The 18,043-nt window shown below is 36.5% G+C and overlaps 1 protein-coding gene across 5 annotated transcripts in view; it reads left to right on the top strand.

Annotated features, from left to right (window-relative positions):
- The window catches only part of COL12A1 (collagen type XII alpha 1 chain), a 117,077-nt gene that overhangs the window by 40,886 nt on the left and 58,148 nt on the right, over positions 1 to 18,043 (top strand). For 4 of the 5 annotated variants that reach the window (XM_058734492.1, XM_058734493.1, XM_058734491.1 and 1 more), the window contains exons 15-25: positions 2,419 to 2,685; positions 3,127 to 3,319; positions 4,195 to 4,316; positions 6,056 to 6,205; positions 6,287 to 6,406; positions 6,506 to 6,670; positions 7,226 to 7,372; positions 9,139 to 9,278; positions 9,827 to 9,956; positions 16,905 to 17,047; positions 17,360 to 17,489. In XM_058734492.1, the coding sequence (XP_058590475.1) occupies positions 2,419 to 2,685; positions 3,127 to 3,319; positions 4,195 to 4,316; positions 6,056 to 6,205; positions 6,287 to 6,406; positions 6,506 to 6,670; positions 7,226 to 7,372; positions 9,139 to 9,278; positions 9,827 to 9,956; positions 16,905 to 17,047; positions 17,360 to 17,489 (1,707 nt within the window). The remainder of the gene's footprint in view (positions 1 to 2,418; positions 2,686 to 3,126; positions 3,320 to 4,194; positions 4,317 to 6,055; positions 6,206 to 6,286; positions 6,407 to 6,505; positions 6,671 to 7,225; positions 7,373 to 9,138; positions 9,279 to 9,826; positions 9,957 to 16,904; positions 17,048 to 17,359; positions 17,490 to 18,043) is intronic. The other variant, XM_058734495.1, reaches the window with a different exon arrangement.

Below are 18,043 nucleotides of genomic sequence, written 5' to 3'. Positions count from 1 at the left end.
TATTAATTTGTTTGAGGTTATCACACAGCTTAGTATTGTGCTGTTCAGCCTTTCAATCTTTTTTCCCCTTGTGTTTGATTTCAGATAGTTTCTATTACCATGTCAACAGGTTCACTAATTTTCTTTCCACAATTTCCAAATGTTCAATCTTAGACATTGTAGTTTTCATCTCGAAGTTTGGTTTGAGTCTCTTTTATATGTTCTATATCTTTACTTAACATGCCTAATACTTTTTCTCGCATTATTAACATGTGGGATATAGTTGTAATAGCTGTTTTACTGTCCCTTTTGAAAAATTATGTCATATATGTCATTTCTGATGCTGTTTCTATTGGTTGATTTTTCTTCTTCTTATGGGTTGTCTTAGCTGTAACTGCCACAACAAAATACCATTAAGTGGTGGCTTAAACAACAGAAATTTATTTTCTCATACTTCTAGAGGCTAGAAGTCCAAGATCAAAATTCTGGCACAATTTGATTTCTATTGAGAAGTCAGTTCATGACTCACAGATGGCCATCTTCTCACTATGTCCTCACGTGGCCTTTCCCCAGTCTCCGCATGGAGGTGGGGGGAGAGAGAGAGAGAGAGAGAGAGAGAGAGAGATCATGCTCTGATGTCTCCTCTTCCTCTTATAAGGATTTCAGTCCCATCAGATTAGGACCCTAATCTTACTACTGTATTTAATCCTGATTACCTTTCCAAGGTCCTAACTCCAAATACCATCACATTAGAGGTGAAGGCTTTAACAAATGAATTTTCAGGAGACACAGTCACTCAGTCTATAACATAAGTCATATTTTTTCCTTCTTTGCATGTCTGGTAATTTTTATGAGATGTCAGACTTTGTGAATTTTACTTTGTTGGGTGCCAGATATTTTTACCTTCTTCTAAATATCTTTAAGCTTTGCTCTGGGATTCAGTCAAGTTATTTGGAGTAGTTTAATCTTTCTCAAGCTTCCATTTAAGTTCTGTTACAACCAGACCAGAGAATCCCTTAGTTTAGGGATAATTTTGCCCCATTAATGGGGCATCACTGGGGGACTGCATGAACTCTAGGAAATAATTGTTCCTTCTGCTGCTTTTGAGTAGTTCTTTCCCTAGCTTTGGGTGGTTTCCTCATACATATGCACTGATTAGCACTGGGCTGAAGATTCCAGGAGGACCGCTTGCAGATTTCTGGAGCTTTTCCCTCTGTTACACCATCTCCTCTTCAGTACTCTGTTCTGCAATTCTAGATGCCTTGGCCTCCCCTAACTCACAAAACCATCTCCTCTAAGTGAGATCTAAGTGAGATCATCAGGCTCCATCTGCTTTCCCTCTTCCTGAACTGGGGCTGGAAATTCTGTCTAAGCAATAAGCCAGGATAATCATAAAGCTCACTCCCGTTTGTTTTTATCTCTCAGGGATCACTGTCCTACCTTGCCTGATATCCAATGTTTGAAAAATTTTGTTCAATATACATATTTAGTTTATTTCGATTTTTTAGTTGTTACAAGTGGCCCTTGCCTGTTTGAACACGAAAATTTCTCACAGGATCAAGAAAGATTCTTTACATGAAAATTTCTCTTAGGATCAAGAAATATTCTTTGCACTGTTTCCTTCAGTTTAGTGTCTTCGTGTAGAAATTGCTTATTATCTTTGAATGCTAAGATTATTGAACTGAGTGAAATGATCTTGCTTATATGCTTTAACTTTGTAAAAGAAAAGGGATGTGTGTTGGCTTTTTGTGGATGTTTAGTGATCTGTTTCTGATACTGATATAGTTATTAATAATTGTGAAATATTAGTAAAAGATAATTTAATAAAAAACACTGATTATATATTTATCAAACACTTTTTACATAGTGTTCCCTAAAACACTCAGTGTATACCAGTTTGTTTTTAGAACCCTGGAGATATTTTTATGTGTTAGAGTTTCCTATTCTTTTTGTGTTCATGTCAGTGGCAGTCACAAAAATAGGGTTAACTATAGTCAACTCTGGCTAATCATTTATGGACCATACTTTTTACTGAAAAGACCCAAATAATATTTCTGACCCTGCATTCATGATTTTTAGTATTCTCCACAGCATGATTGCTACTGGAATTCTTTACGGATGGAAATATAATAAAAATTCTAAAGCTCATCTCCGGAAATGGATGTTTTCTTTACTAAAGTCTCTAGAATGCAAAAGGAAATCCGTGCAATATGAACTTCCATTTTTTAGTTATTAGCTAGATAAAGAGAAAACATCTTACCGTGATCTCACTGAGATTAGGCTCACACGCCATCATGAATTTATGAGAGATCACATTGCTAAGCAAAAGAATACTGTACATATTTAAGAAACCACAGTTTCTTTTCACATAAATGGGAAAGAAGACATGTATATTTTCTTTCAACACGGTATACATTGTAATCTCCTTTTATCCCACAGTATCCCCAGATTCAAAAACCTTGAAAGTGGATGAAGAAACAGAAAACACAATGAGAGTTACCTGGAAACCAGCACCTGGGAAAGTCATCAACTACCGTGTTGTGTATCGCCCCCATGGGGGAGGGAGACAAATGGTTGCTAAAGTGCCACCCACAGTCACCTCAACAGTGTTAAAACGACTTCAGCCCCAGACCACATATGACATTACAGTTCTCCCAATATACAAGACAGGAGAAGGAAAGCTTAGGCAAGGATCAGGAACAACAGGTATAAAATAATTTTTTTTTTGGAGGGGGGGCAAGAGTATAATATATTAAAGGAAGGCTTTAATACATCTACTTTATTTGTTAGTGCCTAAAATTAATTCCATAGTAAATTAGATTATAATAATCAGATGGGATCCTGATTAGCATACTAATCCTGGTAAAATGATTCTACATATTAATGTTCTAATGCTAATATGATCTTATGAATGGTGAGAATTATTTATATATCCATTTGGGTAGCACTTCGTTATCAGGATTTTTATTGGATGTTATGTCTGGTGCTACCACATTTTATAAATATACAATTTGAAGTGTTGTGTTTGCGATGATTCCCATGTACATCACTTAGATATCGCTAATCTGATTTCTTATTGCAGGGGGTAATAAAAAACCCCAAACCTAGTCTTATGGATAATATTTTAAAACATTTTTATCTTTACAGCTTCTCGGTTTAAATCACCCAGAAACCTCAAAACATCTGACCCAACCATGTCAAGCTTCCGAGTGACTTGGGAGCCTGCCCCTGGGGAAGTAAAGGGTTATAAAGTCACTTTCCACCCTACGGGGGATGACAGAAGACTGGGGGAGTTAGTGGTTGGACCATATGACAATACAGTTGTTTTGGAGGAACTTAGGTAGGAATGAACTATATTCAGTTATGGTTAAAAGATCGAATAGTTTATGTAAATTAGTAGGACTACACAGATAATCACTTATGTGTCTGATTGCCAGCAGAGTGCTTAAAATCAGCTGAAGTTGCTTTCTTAGTCTTGTTCTTACAGAAGATGAGGTTAGGATTCAGAGGCCAAGCTGAGTTTTTTGTGACATTTTAATGGTTAGGAATGGCATCTTTTCAATAACATCCTGCTTTTTTAAAAATTAACTTTCATGTTTCACGATGTCACCAAAAGCAGCTTGTCCCTAGCCAGGCCTGTTGACATGTGGGGGTTCTTGTGCCTTCTGGAAAGGCCCAGGTGACTCACACTGAGATGCTGAATATGAATCCTCTTCCAGGGTGGGCCATGGGAGAGAGAAGCAGGACTTTGTGCTTGGTGCCAGCTGGCAGGAACGGGAAAGGGTGGGCTGATTAAAGGTCTCGCTTCAGGCTGTGCAGTGGAAAACAAGGAAGTCTGAGTTTGAACAGCACCCTACATTCATCACAGTAGGAAGAATGGACTACTGTGCATTGCTTTTTGGAAAGTTTGTTTGTCTCAATCATTCATTCAACGATATTGAAATCTATATAAATACTCATTGTTTACTTTTAGCAGATTAGAGAGGATGAAATTTATTGAGGTTGCTATGTGCCAGGCATTGTGCTAGGTACTTTATGTTACCTTGCAATATACAGCATTTAAATTATTTTCTTAAAGCCCATTGCTTAGAAGCAGTACCTTTTAACTTGCTGTAAGTGGACTTTTGTAAAATCAAGATGAATGTGTTTAACAAAGCAAAATGTGCTACCTCTTGAGCCAGTTCTACATACGAACTATATATTTTAACATTTCAGGGCAGGTACCACCTATAAAGTAAATGTTTTTGGAATGTTCGATGGAGGAGAGAGTTCACCCCTTGTTGGACAAGAAATGACAACCCTTTCTGATACAACTGTCATGCCAATTTTATCCTCTGGTAAGAAACTGAGTTACATTTCCCCAGGAAAACTTAATATTATGATGCTATTTCAAATGTGAACTGTTAGGTTAGTCACACAGTGAAAAGCAAATATAAACACTTTATACTACAATATGCTTAAATAATTTGCACGCTTAAAAACGTATCTTCAAACAGCTAGCTAAACATACCTTTGACAGTGTTTTTTAAGGCCTCTCTTGTCAGCATTTGCATTGGTTACATAGTACTGTATTATTTAAAGCTGAGGTTTTGCAATGGGTAGGTTACATACATTTTCTCTCTTTTTAATAACTAAAATGCAATGTTATTTTGTTAAAGTAGTTGCAGAAATGATTTATTTGGGCTGAGCAAGCAGAGTTAGGTTACATAAATAGGTGGACAGCCATGACTTGGTAAGCAACATGGAAGCATAAGCTCTCTAGATTTTTCTGCTCCTGTCACAGTTATTGCTTTGATGTGCATGAAGCTAGCTTTGAATGTTCTTAGAGGTGGAAGTAGTGGATAGAATTTACCTCTAAATGTTTTCCATCATTTGATAAAAAGGAGTAGACCTGGGCAGAGTAGGGGCAGGCTTGCAAAGACTTAGGTGTTTGGAGTGGTATTTGGGAGTCTTCAGTCCTGATGGGAGGTACTATATGCAAAGGATGCCGTTGTAGTGTGATGAGCATCATTTAATTTTCTCGGATGCTACCACGGCAAGAAGTTGGAAAAGTCATAGCTGGTAATGTAAGCTTCCAGAAAAGAGGGGATTTAAAAAATGTGGATGTGGACAAAATAAGTCAAAGTGTCAAATCCTGCTGTTTTGTATGAATGTTCTGTTGTTTCTGTTATGATGATATTAACTGACTTATATTTTTATTTTGTAGCTTGTGCACTGAGGATATTGGGATTTTTCTCTTTCCAAAGCACCCTAGCTTTGTATCAGTGTTTGTGCTTGTTGTCTCTAAAGCTCTCAATTTGTATATTTGTTTGCATACTTTTCTAAATTGTCTTCCTTCTTTCTTGATTTTTTAAATGTGCAGACTTCACCATCTGTATTTACCTGATTGTTTTACATAGTACATGATAAAGTTAAATAGCTAGCAACTCAATAGTATAGTAGCTATCAGGTTTTAGAACAAGGTATCTTTACTTCCAAAAGGTCTAATAAAGATTCATGTGTGTAATCCTTCATAATATATGTAATAATTGCCCGAAGCTTAATTATTTTAGAACATGTTTTAAGCTCACTAAAACCTTTTTTAGCTCACACATTTTATCAGTTCATTTCGTATTTGTCTGCCAATGACCATTACATATTACAAAAAAATGCTGCATCTAATTTTTAGATCACATTAAAATTTTATAAAAATTATTAATGCCTTGTCGCCAGATGGCTATACATTCTCATTCAATTATTACAGCTCTTGGGTTTGTAAGCCCTTTCAAATACAATGATGCTTTAATTTAAGTCTCCAGCATCTATGACTGTAGTCAGGAAAGAGTCAAAGATGAAGGAAAGATTTGCCATTGAAATATCATTGGAGGAATTGGTGATCCTTATGAATGTTATTTGAGGTTAATGAATTATATTGACATATTTTTGGAGTCTTGACCTCCAGATCACCAAGCTAAGCTACAGAACTGAAGGCAGCTAGGCAACACTGAGCATCCAGGGATGGCAGAGGCATGGCTAGGAAGTCATTCTACTAAGAATTTGCTCCTTACTCTGTCCTGTCTCATGATTGCCATGTCAGGAATGGAGTGTCTCACCAGAGCGGAAGCAGACATTGTGTTGCTGGTGGATGGATCATGGAGCATTGGCCGGGCAAATTTTAGAACCGTGAGGAGTTTCATTTCTCGCATTGTGGAAGTTTTTGAAATTGGTCCCAAAAGAGTACAAATTGGTAGGTCTGGCAATATTGAAGACCTTTAGACATTTTTGTCCTACTTTTTTATATATGCTAATGCCAGTGGTGTTATTTTAGCCCTTGCTCAGTACAGTGGGGATCCCAGAACAGAGTGGCAGTTAAATGCTCACAGAGACAAGAAGAGCTTGTTGCAAGCAGTGGCAAACTTACCATACAAAGGAGGCAATACTCTCACAGGTGAGTAAGGACAGCCTCGTGCACTTTTAGGTCTTGCTTTTGGTCAGAACTTGTGGCTGAGTAATGATGCGACTGATTCTCTTTTAAAAATCCCACTAGGCATGGCTTTGAATTTCATTCGTCAACAGAGCTTCAAGACCCAAGCTGGCATGAGGCCTCGAGCTCGAAAAATTGGTGTTCTCATCACTGATGGAAAATCACAAGATGATGTTGAGGCACCTTCAAAGAAACTCAAGGATGAAGGCGTGGAGTTGTTTGCTATTGGTAAGCGCTCGAAAGGCTAGCAGTGCCCCTGGGGTTACAAAAGCTGAGGATATTTTTGTAATTAAAATATTTTTGAAGCATAAACACATAAACATATTTTCCCTATCACATAATTTATTAAACATATTTTCCCTATCACATAATTTATCAAAAAGATATGCCAAGAAGTCAACTCATTTTCTTCTTTTCCCCTTGTAATGGGATGCAACTACATGGCTTCTTGGAAGAAAGTAATGGGTCAGGAGGACAAATGTACTATTAGTAGGATGCAGGAAAATCCCTGTTTGGTTTTCTGTGGCACCGTGTTTATTTTTGATATCCATTATTTTATTTTCCAGAGAAAACACTCTAGAGACACTTTTTGATGGGAAATTGGTGCTAGAAGCATTTAGAAGAAGCCAATTCAGAATAGCCTTTAGTTCACATTATTTTTTTATTTGTTTCTATTTTGTGCCAGAGATAGTCATTTTATTATTGAGGAAAATCATATGTATGTTCTAGTTAACATTGAAAATCCAAATGCTTTTAATTTGATGTATCCCTTTTTTTTGCAAGGTATTAAAAATGCTGATGAAGATGAGTTAAAGATGATTGCAACGGATCCTGATGATATTCATGCATACAACGTGGCTGATTTTGAGTCACTCTCTAGGATTGTAGATGACCTCACCATTAACTTGTGTAACAGTGTCAAAGGTCCAGGTAAGATTAGCCTAGGGCTTCTCGCCCTCAGCACTGTTGATATTTGGGAGAGATAATTATGTTTTGGATGGGGAAAGGGGACTCTTTTGTGTATTGTGAAATGTTTAGCAGCGTCCCTTGGCTCTGCCTACTGGATGTCAGTAGCATTCCCTGAGTTGTGACAACTAAAAATATCTTTGAATGTTGCCAAATATCTGATGGGAAGAATAATGCCCTCAGTTGAGAATCATTAGTTTAGTCCGTGATTTTTTCTCGGATTTGTTTCTGATGGCAACGAATTAGAAATGACTTCTAGCTTATTTGAAGATAAGCAACTAATATGGGAGAAATGGTTCATATGCTTTGGGTATTGAGAATACACGTATTTGACTTTTTTCCTTGAGTTTCTCTCTCCAAACATTTGCAGATTTTCCTTTTGGATTTTGAACAACAGACTGACCTTTTCCCTGGAGAAATAGACCAGCCAGGAAGCCAGAATTTTTAGGCTTCTGGCTCTGGGTTAGCTGAGAGAGTTGTAGTTTTATTTAGTTGGAGAGAACTTTGAGTGGGGGTGAAAACATCTTTTATCAGTTTTCCTTTATTTATTTTTTATCAGCTGTGTAATAGTTGCATTCATTCTAGCTTCCCAGACTGTAAAATTGCTTGATAATTTTGTAGGCTTGATTATGACCCAACTATAATAAGGGTTAGAGTACTAAGAATGGAAATGTTTTCCCCAGCTTTACAAAGAAAGTTGAAAGAGTTTATAGGAGAATGATTGCTATGCTAATGAAGTCATTGAATTAATTCTCCTTTAATTATTATTTGGGACATCTTTCTAATGATCACTGTGAACTTAATATTTCTATTTTCATTGATGTTACGTCTAGATATTGGTCTGTAGTCATTCTGTTGTTCATTGGTCATTTCACTTTCCTTAACCAGAGAGAGCACAATCACAGGCAGTAGGATATTCCCAAATTTTAAAAGACTTGGTTGTTTTTCTTCTCTCTTGAGAAAGAAAGTGGGTAGCTTCTCTTACCACTGAACTAGGTCCTATAGGAGAACTAAACATAAATGAGAAACCAATTCTGTCCACACAGAGTATAACTTATTGTTTTTTTTTTTTTTAAATGTTTTATTTATTTTTGAGAAAGAGAGCAGAGAGAGGGGCAGAGAGAGAGGGAGACACAGAATCCAAAGCAGGCTCCAGGCTCCGAGCTGTCAGCACAGAGCCCGACGTGGGGCTCGAACCCACAAACCGTGAGATCGTGACCTGAGCGGAAGTCAGACGCTTAATCCACTGAGCCACCCAGGAGCCCCAAGTATAACTTATTGTTAAGGAGATTAAGACATGAATACAAATAATCAAATGATAATGAGGGTGGTGAATGTGGGTGGTCCAACAATGATAGATACAGTGGAATTGTCAGGACCCAAATCCTTATTCATCAGTTATATGTATAAGGTTAGGGAAAGGAGGAAGTATTCAAGGACGATTCAGAGGTTTTAGAGTCTAGGTGATTGGTAAACAGGTAGCGCCACAAGAAAGAGTGGGATCAGGTTTTAATGAAAGATGAACCCAGGCTTGAATCTTCAGGGACTGAAAAATCCTTTGCCCACCCAGGGAGGTCTTACGGGCAATGGGACTCTAGACTGATTTACTTTATATCAGGATGTGTGTACAAATTTGAAATACGGGGAGTAATACTGTTCGATCTAATTTCAGATTTCATCACCTTGCTATAATAATGATAAAAGCGTATGCATTTTACTTCCATGTGTAGGTGACCTGGAAGCACCTTCTAACCTAGTTATTTCTGAGCGAACCCATCGTTCTCTTAGAGTGAGCTGGACACCTCCTGCTGACAGCGTGGACAGGTATAAGGTGGAATACTATCCCGTTTCTGGAGGGAAACGTCAAGAAGTGAGTAGACAACATCTACAGCCCACTCCTTCCTGATATTGAGATTAAGTCCTTCACATTAAGGTCCAAAAAATGTTGGGTGTGGAGCAAGAAAGATGTAGAGAGCAGCAGAACTGAATCAACAGTGGTGCTTTCTATTCCTTGCTAGGCAAACACTTCCATTTGGGCTTAATTAAAGGAAAAGAGCTTTGCTTAAATTCCCATGGTTTCTAAGAATTGCAGAATATCAATATGATTTTTAATCAAAGGATGCTTGATTTATTTATGAGTTTATAGTAGAATCCTTGAGGTGGAAGGAAACACTAAAGATGATCTAGTTTTACCCACTCATTTTACAAATAAATAAGGAAGCAACAGCTGGGAGAATAAATTATATGAATTGTCTAAGATCTCATTGTAATCTGGTAATTTCCAAAAGCAAAAGACAATGGTTTCATCGAAATATAATTTCTAAGCTCATTGCAGTTAACTTACTTTGTAATGGTCGTAGATGAGAAGGAAGTGATTGCAGCATAAGTTGCTATTATTTTTTAATTTTTTTCCCCTAGTTTTATGTGAGCCGACTGGAAAGTAGCACAGTACTGAAAGATCTGAAGCCTGAAACGGAGTATGTTGTTAATGTGTATTCTGTGGTAGAAGATGAATATAGTGAGCCTCTGAAGGGCACAGAAAAAACTTGTAAGTCAGATTAAAAAAAATCTTCTCATTATTTTGTTTTTTAAGATGAATAGGTGGCAGTCTGTGTGGGATTTTTGGCAGCCTTACATATCATTCCATTGTTCAATATCCATTCAACAAATATTTACTAAGTGTGTTCTTTGTACAGGTGCTCAATAAATACTCATCTGTGCTTACTGGCTGTTCTTGCAATCATGGGACTCCACTGGTAGAATGGGTAGTCATGGCCATAGATAACGGAGAGGGCTCACTTACCTTTCGTATAGTTATTCACTTAAGAAAGGTGTCATGTGGGGAGTGGGACAAAGATTAGGAAGAGGAGCTGTGCAGAGATGACCTATTTCAGTTTTGCATGTAGCCAGATCTTCCTGCTGTCAATGACATCAACCCTTTTTTCCTGGCCTTTTCATCCTGGCCTTTATTAGAGAAGTTCTAATGGCTTTGACTTTGAGTAGAGCTTCTGGCAGAGTTGTTCCTTGCTCCTATTCCTGGTAAGGTTTCTGAGGCCATATGAAAGAACTCTTGCCTTTTCCCGCCTTCTTGGCTGGACTCCAGGGGAAGGGAGGCCAGTAATAAGATGAGGGAGTGGGCATCACTCTCTCTAAGACAAGAATTGACTCTACTTACTGTTAAGTTTCTTAAGTCTTTATCTCTTCCCCCTCTCTTTATTGTATAAGGTTTAGGTGTACAATATTGTAAGCTGACATCTGTATACACTACAAAGTGATCACCCTCAAAAGTCTATTACCATCCATCACTCTACACTTGATCTTCTTTATCCCTTTCACCTACCCTCCAACCCTGTTCCCCTCTGGTAACTAGTGATTTGTTCTCCGTATATGGATTTGGTTTTGTTTGTTTGGATTTTGTTTGTTTTTAGACTCCACGTATGAGTGAAGTCATGTGGTATTTCTCTTTCTCTTAACTTATTTCACTTAGCATAATACCCTCAAGGCCCATTCTTGTTGTCACTAATGGCAAGATTTAATTCCTTTTTATGGCTGAACAGTATTCCACTTTATATATACTTATATATATTTCATTATATATCACTTCTTCTTTACCCATTTATCCACCAGCACACAGATAGGTTGTTTCTATATCTTGGTCATTATAAGTAATGCTTCAGTGAACATAGCGTTGCATATATCTTTTGAATTAGTGGTTTGTATTCTTTGAATAAATAGCCAGTAGTGGAATAGCTGAATCTTATGGTATCTATTCTTAATTTTTTTGCAGAATCTCCATACTGTTCTCCATAGTGACCACACCAATTTGCAATCCCACCAATAGTGTATCAGGGTTCCCTTTACTCCACATCCTTGCCAGCACTCGTTATTTCATATCTTTTTAATAATAATCATTCTAACACGTATGAAGTGATACCTCTCATTGTAGTTTTGAATTGTGTTTTCCTAATAATCAGTGATGTTGAACATCTTTGCATGTGCCTGTTAGCCATCTGTATGTCTTCTTTGGAAAAATGTCTATTCACATCCTCTGCCCATTTTTTAATTGGGTTCTTTGTTTTGTTGTTCTTGTTGTTGTTGTGTTGTATGAGTTTTTTATACATTTTGGATATTAACTCCTTATTGGAGTTTTGATTTGCAAATATCTTCTTCTATCCAGTGGGTTGCTTTTTGTTTTGATGACATTTTCCTTTGCTGTGCAGAAGCTTTTTAGTTTGATGTGGTCTCATTTGTCTATTTTTATTTTTGTTTCCCTTGCCTTTGGAGTCTCAGCCACAAAAGCATTACCATGACTGGGGCACCTGTGTGGCTCAGTTGGTTAAGTGTCTGACTTCAGCTCAGGTCATGATTTCACAGTTCATGAGTTTGAGCCCCACATTGGGCTCTGTGCTGACAGCTCAGAGCCTGGAGCCTGCTTCAGATTCTATGTCTCCCTCTCTCTCTGCCCCTCCCCTGCTCACACTCTGTCTCTCTCTCAAAAACAAATAAACGTTAAAAAAATTAAAATAAAAAAAAACATTACCAAGACTGATGTCAGGGAGCTTACCATCTATGTTTTGGTTCTAGGATTTTTATAGTTTCAGGTTTTACATTCAAGTCTTTAATCCATTTTGAGCTAACTTTTGTGTATGGTGTATGAGAGTGGTCTAAGTTTCATTCTTTTGTATGTGGCTGACCAGTTTCCCAGCACCATTTATTGAAGATACTGTTTTTATTCCATTGCACATACAATGGTTCCTCTGTCATAAATTAATTGTCCATATATGTGCAGGTTAATTTCTGGACTCTCAATTCTGTTCTATTGATATGTGTGGTTTTTTGCCCATACCATACTGTTTTAATTACTATAACTTTGTAATATAGTTTGAAATCAGGGACTGTGATACTTTCAACTTTGTTCTTTTTTAAAAATTTTTTTTAACATTTATTTATTACTGAGAGACAGAGAGACCCAGAGCATGAGTGGGGGAGGGGCCGAGAGATGGAGAGACACAGAATCTGAAGCAGGCTCCAGGCTCTGAGCTGTCAGCACAGAGCCCGATACGGGGCCTGAACACACAAGTCGCGAGATGGTGACTTGAGCCGAAGTCGGACGCTTAACCGACTGAGCCACCCAGGCACCCCACAACTTTGTTCTTCTTTCCCTGTGATTGCTTTGGCTATTCAGCACCTTTTGCGGTTTCACATACATTTTAGAATTATTTGTTCTAGTTTTGTGAAATATGACATTGTAACTTTGATAGGGATTGCATTGAATCTGTAGATTTTTATGGATAGTCTGGACATTTTGACAGTATAAATTCTTCCAATCTATGAGCACAGTATGTCTTTCCATGTCTTTGTGTATCTTCAGTTTCTTTTATTAGGTTTTATTAGTTTTCAGTGAATAGTTCTTTCACCTCTTTGGTTAAATTTATTCCTAGATATTTTATTCTTTTTTATGCAATTACAAATGAGGTTATTTTTTTAATTTGTCTTTTTGATAGTTTGTTATTAGTGTATGGAAATACCATGGATATCTGTATATTGATTTTATGTCCTGTGATTTTACTGAATTCATTTATTAGGTCTAACAGTTTTTGGTGGTGTCTTTAGGGTTTTCTATATATAGTAACATGTCATTTGCAAATAGTGACAGTTTTACTTCTTCCTTTCTGATTTGAATACCTTTTTTCCCCCTTGCCTAGTTGCTATATTTAGGAGTTCCAATACTATGTTGAATTAGTGGTGAGAGTGGGCATGCTTGTCTTGTTCTTGAACTTGGAGGAAAAGCTTTCAGCTTTTTCCCACTGAATGTGATGTTGGCTGTGGGTTTGTCATATATGGACTTTATTATATTGAGGTAAATTTCCTTTATTGCCACTTTGTTGAGAGTTTTTTTTAAGTCATAAATGGGTGTTGAATTTTATTGAATGCTTTTTCTGCATCTGTTGAGATGATCATATGATTTTTATCCTTCATTTTGTTAATGTTGTATATAACATTGATCGGTTTGTGAATTTGAACCATTCTTCATCCCTGGAATAAATCCCACTTGATCATAATGTATAATGCTTTTAATGTATTGTTAAATCTGGTTTGCTAATATGTTGTTGAGGATTTTTACATCTATATTTGTCAAGGATATTGACCCATAATTTTCTCTCTTTTTTTGTGACATCCTTGTCTGTTTTTTATGTCAGGGTAATGTTGGCCTCATAAAATGTGTTTGGAAGCATTCCCTCCTCTTTAATTTTTGGAAGAGTTTGACAAGGTTACGTATTAAATCTCCTTGACTGTTTGGAAGATTTCACCAATGAAGCTGTTTGGTCTTGAACTTTTGTTTGCTGGGAGTTTTTGATTTCTGATTCAATCTTCTTGCTAGTAATCACTCTACTCAGGTTTTCTGTTTCTTCCTGATTCAGTCTTGGGAGATTGTATGTTTCTAAGAATTTATCCTTTTCTTCTAGGCTGTCTAGTTTGCTGGCATATTGTCTTTTGTAGTAGGTCTTTTAAAAAAATGTTTATTTATTTTGAGAGAGAGAGAGGGAGGGAGAAAACAAGTGGGGGAGGGGCAGACAGAGAGAGAGGGAGAGAGAGAGAGAGGGAGAGAGAGAGAATCCCAAGTAGACTCCATGCTGAGTACAGAGCCATTCATGAGGCTTGATTTCACAACCGTGAGGTCATGACCTGAGCTGAAATCAAGGGTCAGACACTTAACTGACTGAGCCACCCAGGCACTCCTATGTAGTGTCTTATGATCTTCCCCCCCTCCCCACCATGACATCAGTTGTAACTTTTCTTTCATTTCTGATTTTATTTGAGTCCTTTTTTTCCTTTGTTTGTTTAACTAAGGGTTTTTTTGTTTTGTTTATCTTTTTCAGAGAACCAGCTCTTAGTTTCATTGATCTTTTCTATTTCCTTAGTCTCTATTTAATTTATTTCTGCCTCTGATGTTTATTACTTCCTTCCTTCTAACTTTGGGCTCAATTTATTTTTCTTTTTCTAGTTTCTTTAGGTGTAAAGTTAGATTGTTTATTTGAGATTTTTCTTGTTTCTTGACATAAACCTATATTGCTATGAACTTCCCTCTGAGAACTGCTTTTGCTGAATCTCATAGATTTTGGTATGCTATTTCTCTTTTATTTTTTTCTAAGTATTTTCTGATATCTCCTTTGCTTTCTTTGATGACCTCATGGTTGTTCAGTTACATGTTATTTGTTTTCATGTTTTTGTGTTTTTTCCAGTTTTGTCATTGTAATTGATTTCTAGTCTCTTACCATTTTTGTCAGAAAAGATGCTTGATACGATTTTAGTCTTCTTAAATTTATTGAGACTTATTTTGTGGCCCAACATGTGATCTATCTTGGAGAATGTTCCATGTGCATTTTAGAAGCATGTGCATTCTATTGCTTTTGGATAGAATGTTCTGCATATATCTATTATGGCCATGTGACCTAATGTGTCATTTAAGACCAATATTGCCTTATTGATGTTCTGTCTCATGACCTATTCATTGCTGTAAGTAGGGTTTTAAAGTCTCCTACTATTATTTTTTTGCTTTCAATCTCCCCTTTTAGGTTTTTAAATATTTGTTTTATATACTTTGGTGCTCCTGTGTTGGGTGTTTATAAATAAACTTTTATTTTTAATGTTATTTCTTCTGGCTGGGTTGATCTTTTTATCATTATGTGGTGCCCCCTTTGTCTTTTAGTACAGTATTTATTTTAAAGTCTATTTTGTCTGATATGAGTATAGCTACATCAGCTTTCTTTTCATTTCCATTTCATAGAATATTGTTTTGCATCCCTTCACATTCAGTCTGCATGTGTCCTTATTTCTGAAATGAGTCTTTTGTAGGTAGCATATAGACAGTTCTTTTTTTTTTTTTAAATCTATTTATCCACTCTGTCTTTTGATTGGTAAATTTAGTCCATTTATATTTGAAGAAATAATCAATAGGTATGTACTTATTTCCATTTTGTTGTTTTCTGGTTGTTTTTGCAGTTCTTCTTTGTCTTTTTTCTTCTCTTTTTCTTTCCTCTTGTGGTTTTCTGGCTTTCTTTAGTGTTATGTTTAGATTTCTTTCCTATTTTCTTTTATATATTTAGTATTAGTTTTTCTTTGTGGTTACTGTAAGATTCATATGTAGCATCCTATGCATATGATAGTCTCTTAAGTTGATAGCAACTTAAATTTGAACACATGCCCAAATTTTACATTTTTATCCCCCATTTTTCATATTTTTAAAGAAATGATGTTTTATGTAAGAAGATTTTTTTAAATATTTATTTTTGAGAGAGACAGAGAGAGAGTGTGGGTGGAGGAGGGGTAGAGAGAGAGAGACAGGGGGACAGAGGATCCAAAGCGGGCTTTGTGCTGATAACAGAGAGCTGGATGTGGGGCTTGAATTCACAAACCATGAGATCATGACCTGAAGTCGGATGCTGAGCCACCCTGGCACCCCACGTGTTTTATATTTTTGATGATACATATTACATCTTTTATTTTATGCATCATTTAGCTAATTATTATAATTTTAGTTAACTTTACTACTTTTGTCTTTTGACCTTCATACTTGCCTTATTGGTGATTGATCTACTATCTTTACTATATATTTACTTTTTCCAGTGAAATTATTACTTTCATATTTCTCCTACCTCTCCTACCTGCCTTGATATGGCTCTTTTCTCTTTGTTGTGGAAGGTACTATTCCTCTAGTTCTCAGGTCTTTCTGTTTCAGAGGAAATTATTTCATATGTGGCTATAAATTTTTCGCATCCATGGGAAGAGGTGATTTCAGAGTCTTCTTTTGTTACCATCTTGAACCTGTCCTCCATCTCTTCTCTTACTATCCTTCATATTAGATCATAGGAAGTGGGAAATAATGTATTTCATAATGGGCAGGATTAATCTGATATTTTCTTGAAACTTTAAACTCAATCTTTGGACAGTATATAGAAAGCTATATGGATATTAAATGAAGAGGAAACTGAAAATCTTTTACTGTGCCTCATGGGCCTGGTTTCCAGAAGTCCATGAATCCCCTAAGTTCCAGTTATTAATATATGGCACTCTTACTTAATTTTTTTTAATTAATGATGAAATAAAATACTGTACTTGTTACTTATATATGAAATTTTATGATTGAAGTCTGAAAAGAGACAACTTAAAGATATTCCAGAAAAAGAGATTGACATTTCAGGAAGTTGGTATCTATTTTCACTTCCATATGGACTCATTGGAATGCCAGTTGAAATTTAAACTTTCTTTTTTTATAAAATAGTTGTAACTTGCTGTCCTGAGTATGAGGTGGCAATGAACAATGAGATTAGGTTTTTCAGGAGAGAGGAAAGAATTATATTGACCCTCATTGACTTCTTGCAGCAACCCATTCTCTATTTAGCATATATAATACCAATTATTAAATAGGAGTCAACAATTAAAAATGAGTAGACTGACAGGACTTAGACTGATGTCTGCCTTTACATTCCAACAGTACCAGTCCCTGTGGTCAGCATGAATATTTATGATATTAGCCCTACCACCATGCATGTGCAGTGGCAGCCAGTGGGAGGGGCTACTGGCTACACCGTGACATACGAACCCACCAATGCCACAGAACCAGCAAAACCAAAAGAGGTGGGAGACATTTGTTTCTTTATCATTGGGTCTTCCTGAGACTTTATAGTTTTAGAGACTGCATTAAACTGCAGTTGCTTATGAACTCATTTATAACTACATGCAAAATGGAAAAATAGAAAATTAGATTTGTGACCTCTGACACATTTTAAAAAAAACATTGGCATGAAAAGAAATTCTGTTCAGAGAAGTGAAAAATAAACGTTGTGTTATATAATCTAGTGGTTACAAATAGGCCATAATTGGCTAGCCCCAGTAAATGGAAATGTTTGATTTGAATGTCTTATTTCCCTTTGGCATGTCCGTATGCAGATGCGTGTGGGGCCAACAGTGAACGACGTGCAGCTGACTGATCTTTTTCCCAACACTGAGTATGCAGTCACAGTGCAGGCTGCCTTGCACGATCTCACTAGTGAACCTGTCACTGCTCGGGAAGTCACCTGTAAGATATTACCAGTTTTTATTCTTTCTTTATTGCTGTTGATATAATGTTCATTAGGATTTTTCTTCCACCCAATGACACTATGAATACTTGAATAATTTGTGCATAAATTACAGGGTTATTCCTTATGGGAATCACAATTGAGAATTAAAGTTAATTCTAGACTTATGGCAGCATCTTAAATTGATTCTAGGATGTACTTTTTTTTCACATTTAACGTAGTTGATACTGAGGATGTTTCTTAACAATCAGTGGTGGGTGTCTTACAAGTACTTTTGGCCAAGTGTCAATTAGGGCATAGAATATAAAATGATGGTATATTTAAGTATGATATATAGCACTGGTGAGAAGGGAATGTCGGGTGAGTGTAATTTTGCAGGAAGATTCTAGACTGAAGATTAAGATGTTCCAAGTTCTTGCTGAAGTAGAAACTTTATGGCACATGTAGATAAGTCTGTTTCAATTAAGTGAGCTAATCAGTTTACTCAATCCAAAAACATATTTATTGATCATCTGTTGTACTTCAGTCACTTTGCTGGGTATTGGGAATGCAC

The sequence above is a fragment of the Neofelis nebulosa genome, chromosome 6, assembly GCF_028018385.1.
Source record: "Neofelis nebulosa isolate mNeoNeb1 chromosome 6, mNeoNeb1.pri, whole genome shotgun sequence".
Taxonomy (NCBI): domain Eukaryota; kingdom Metazoa; phylum Chordata; class Mammalia; order Carnivora; family Felidae; genus Neofelis; species Neofelis nebulosa.
The sequence above is the reverse complement of the archived record's forward strand: the minus strand, read 5'-3'. Positions and strand labels throughout refer to the sequence as shown.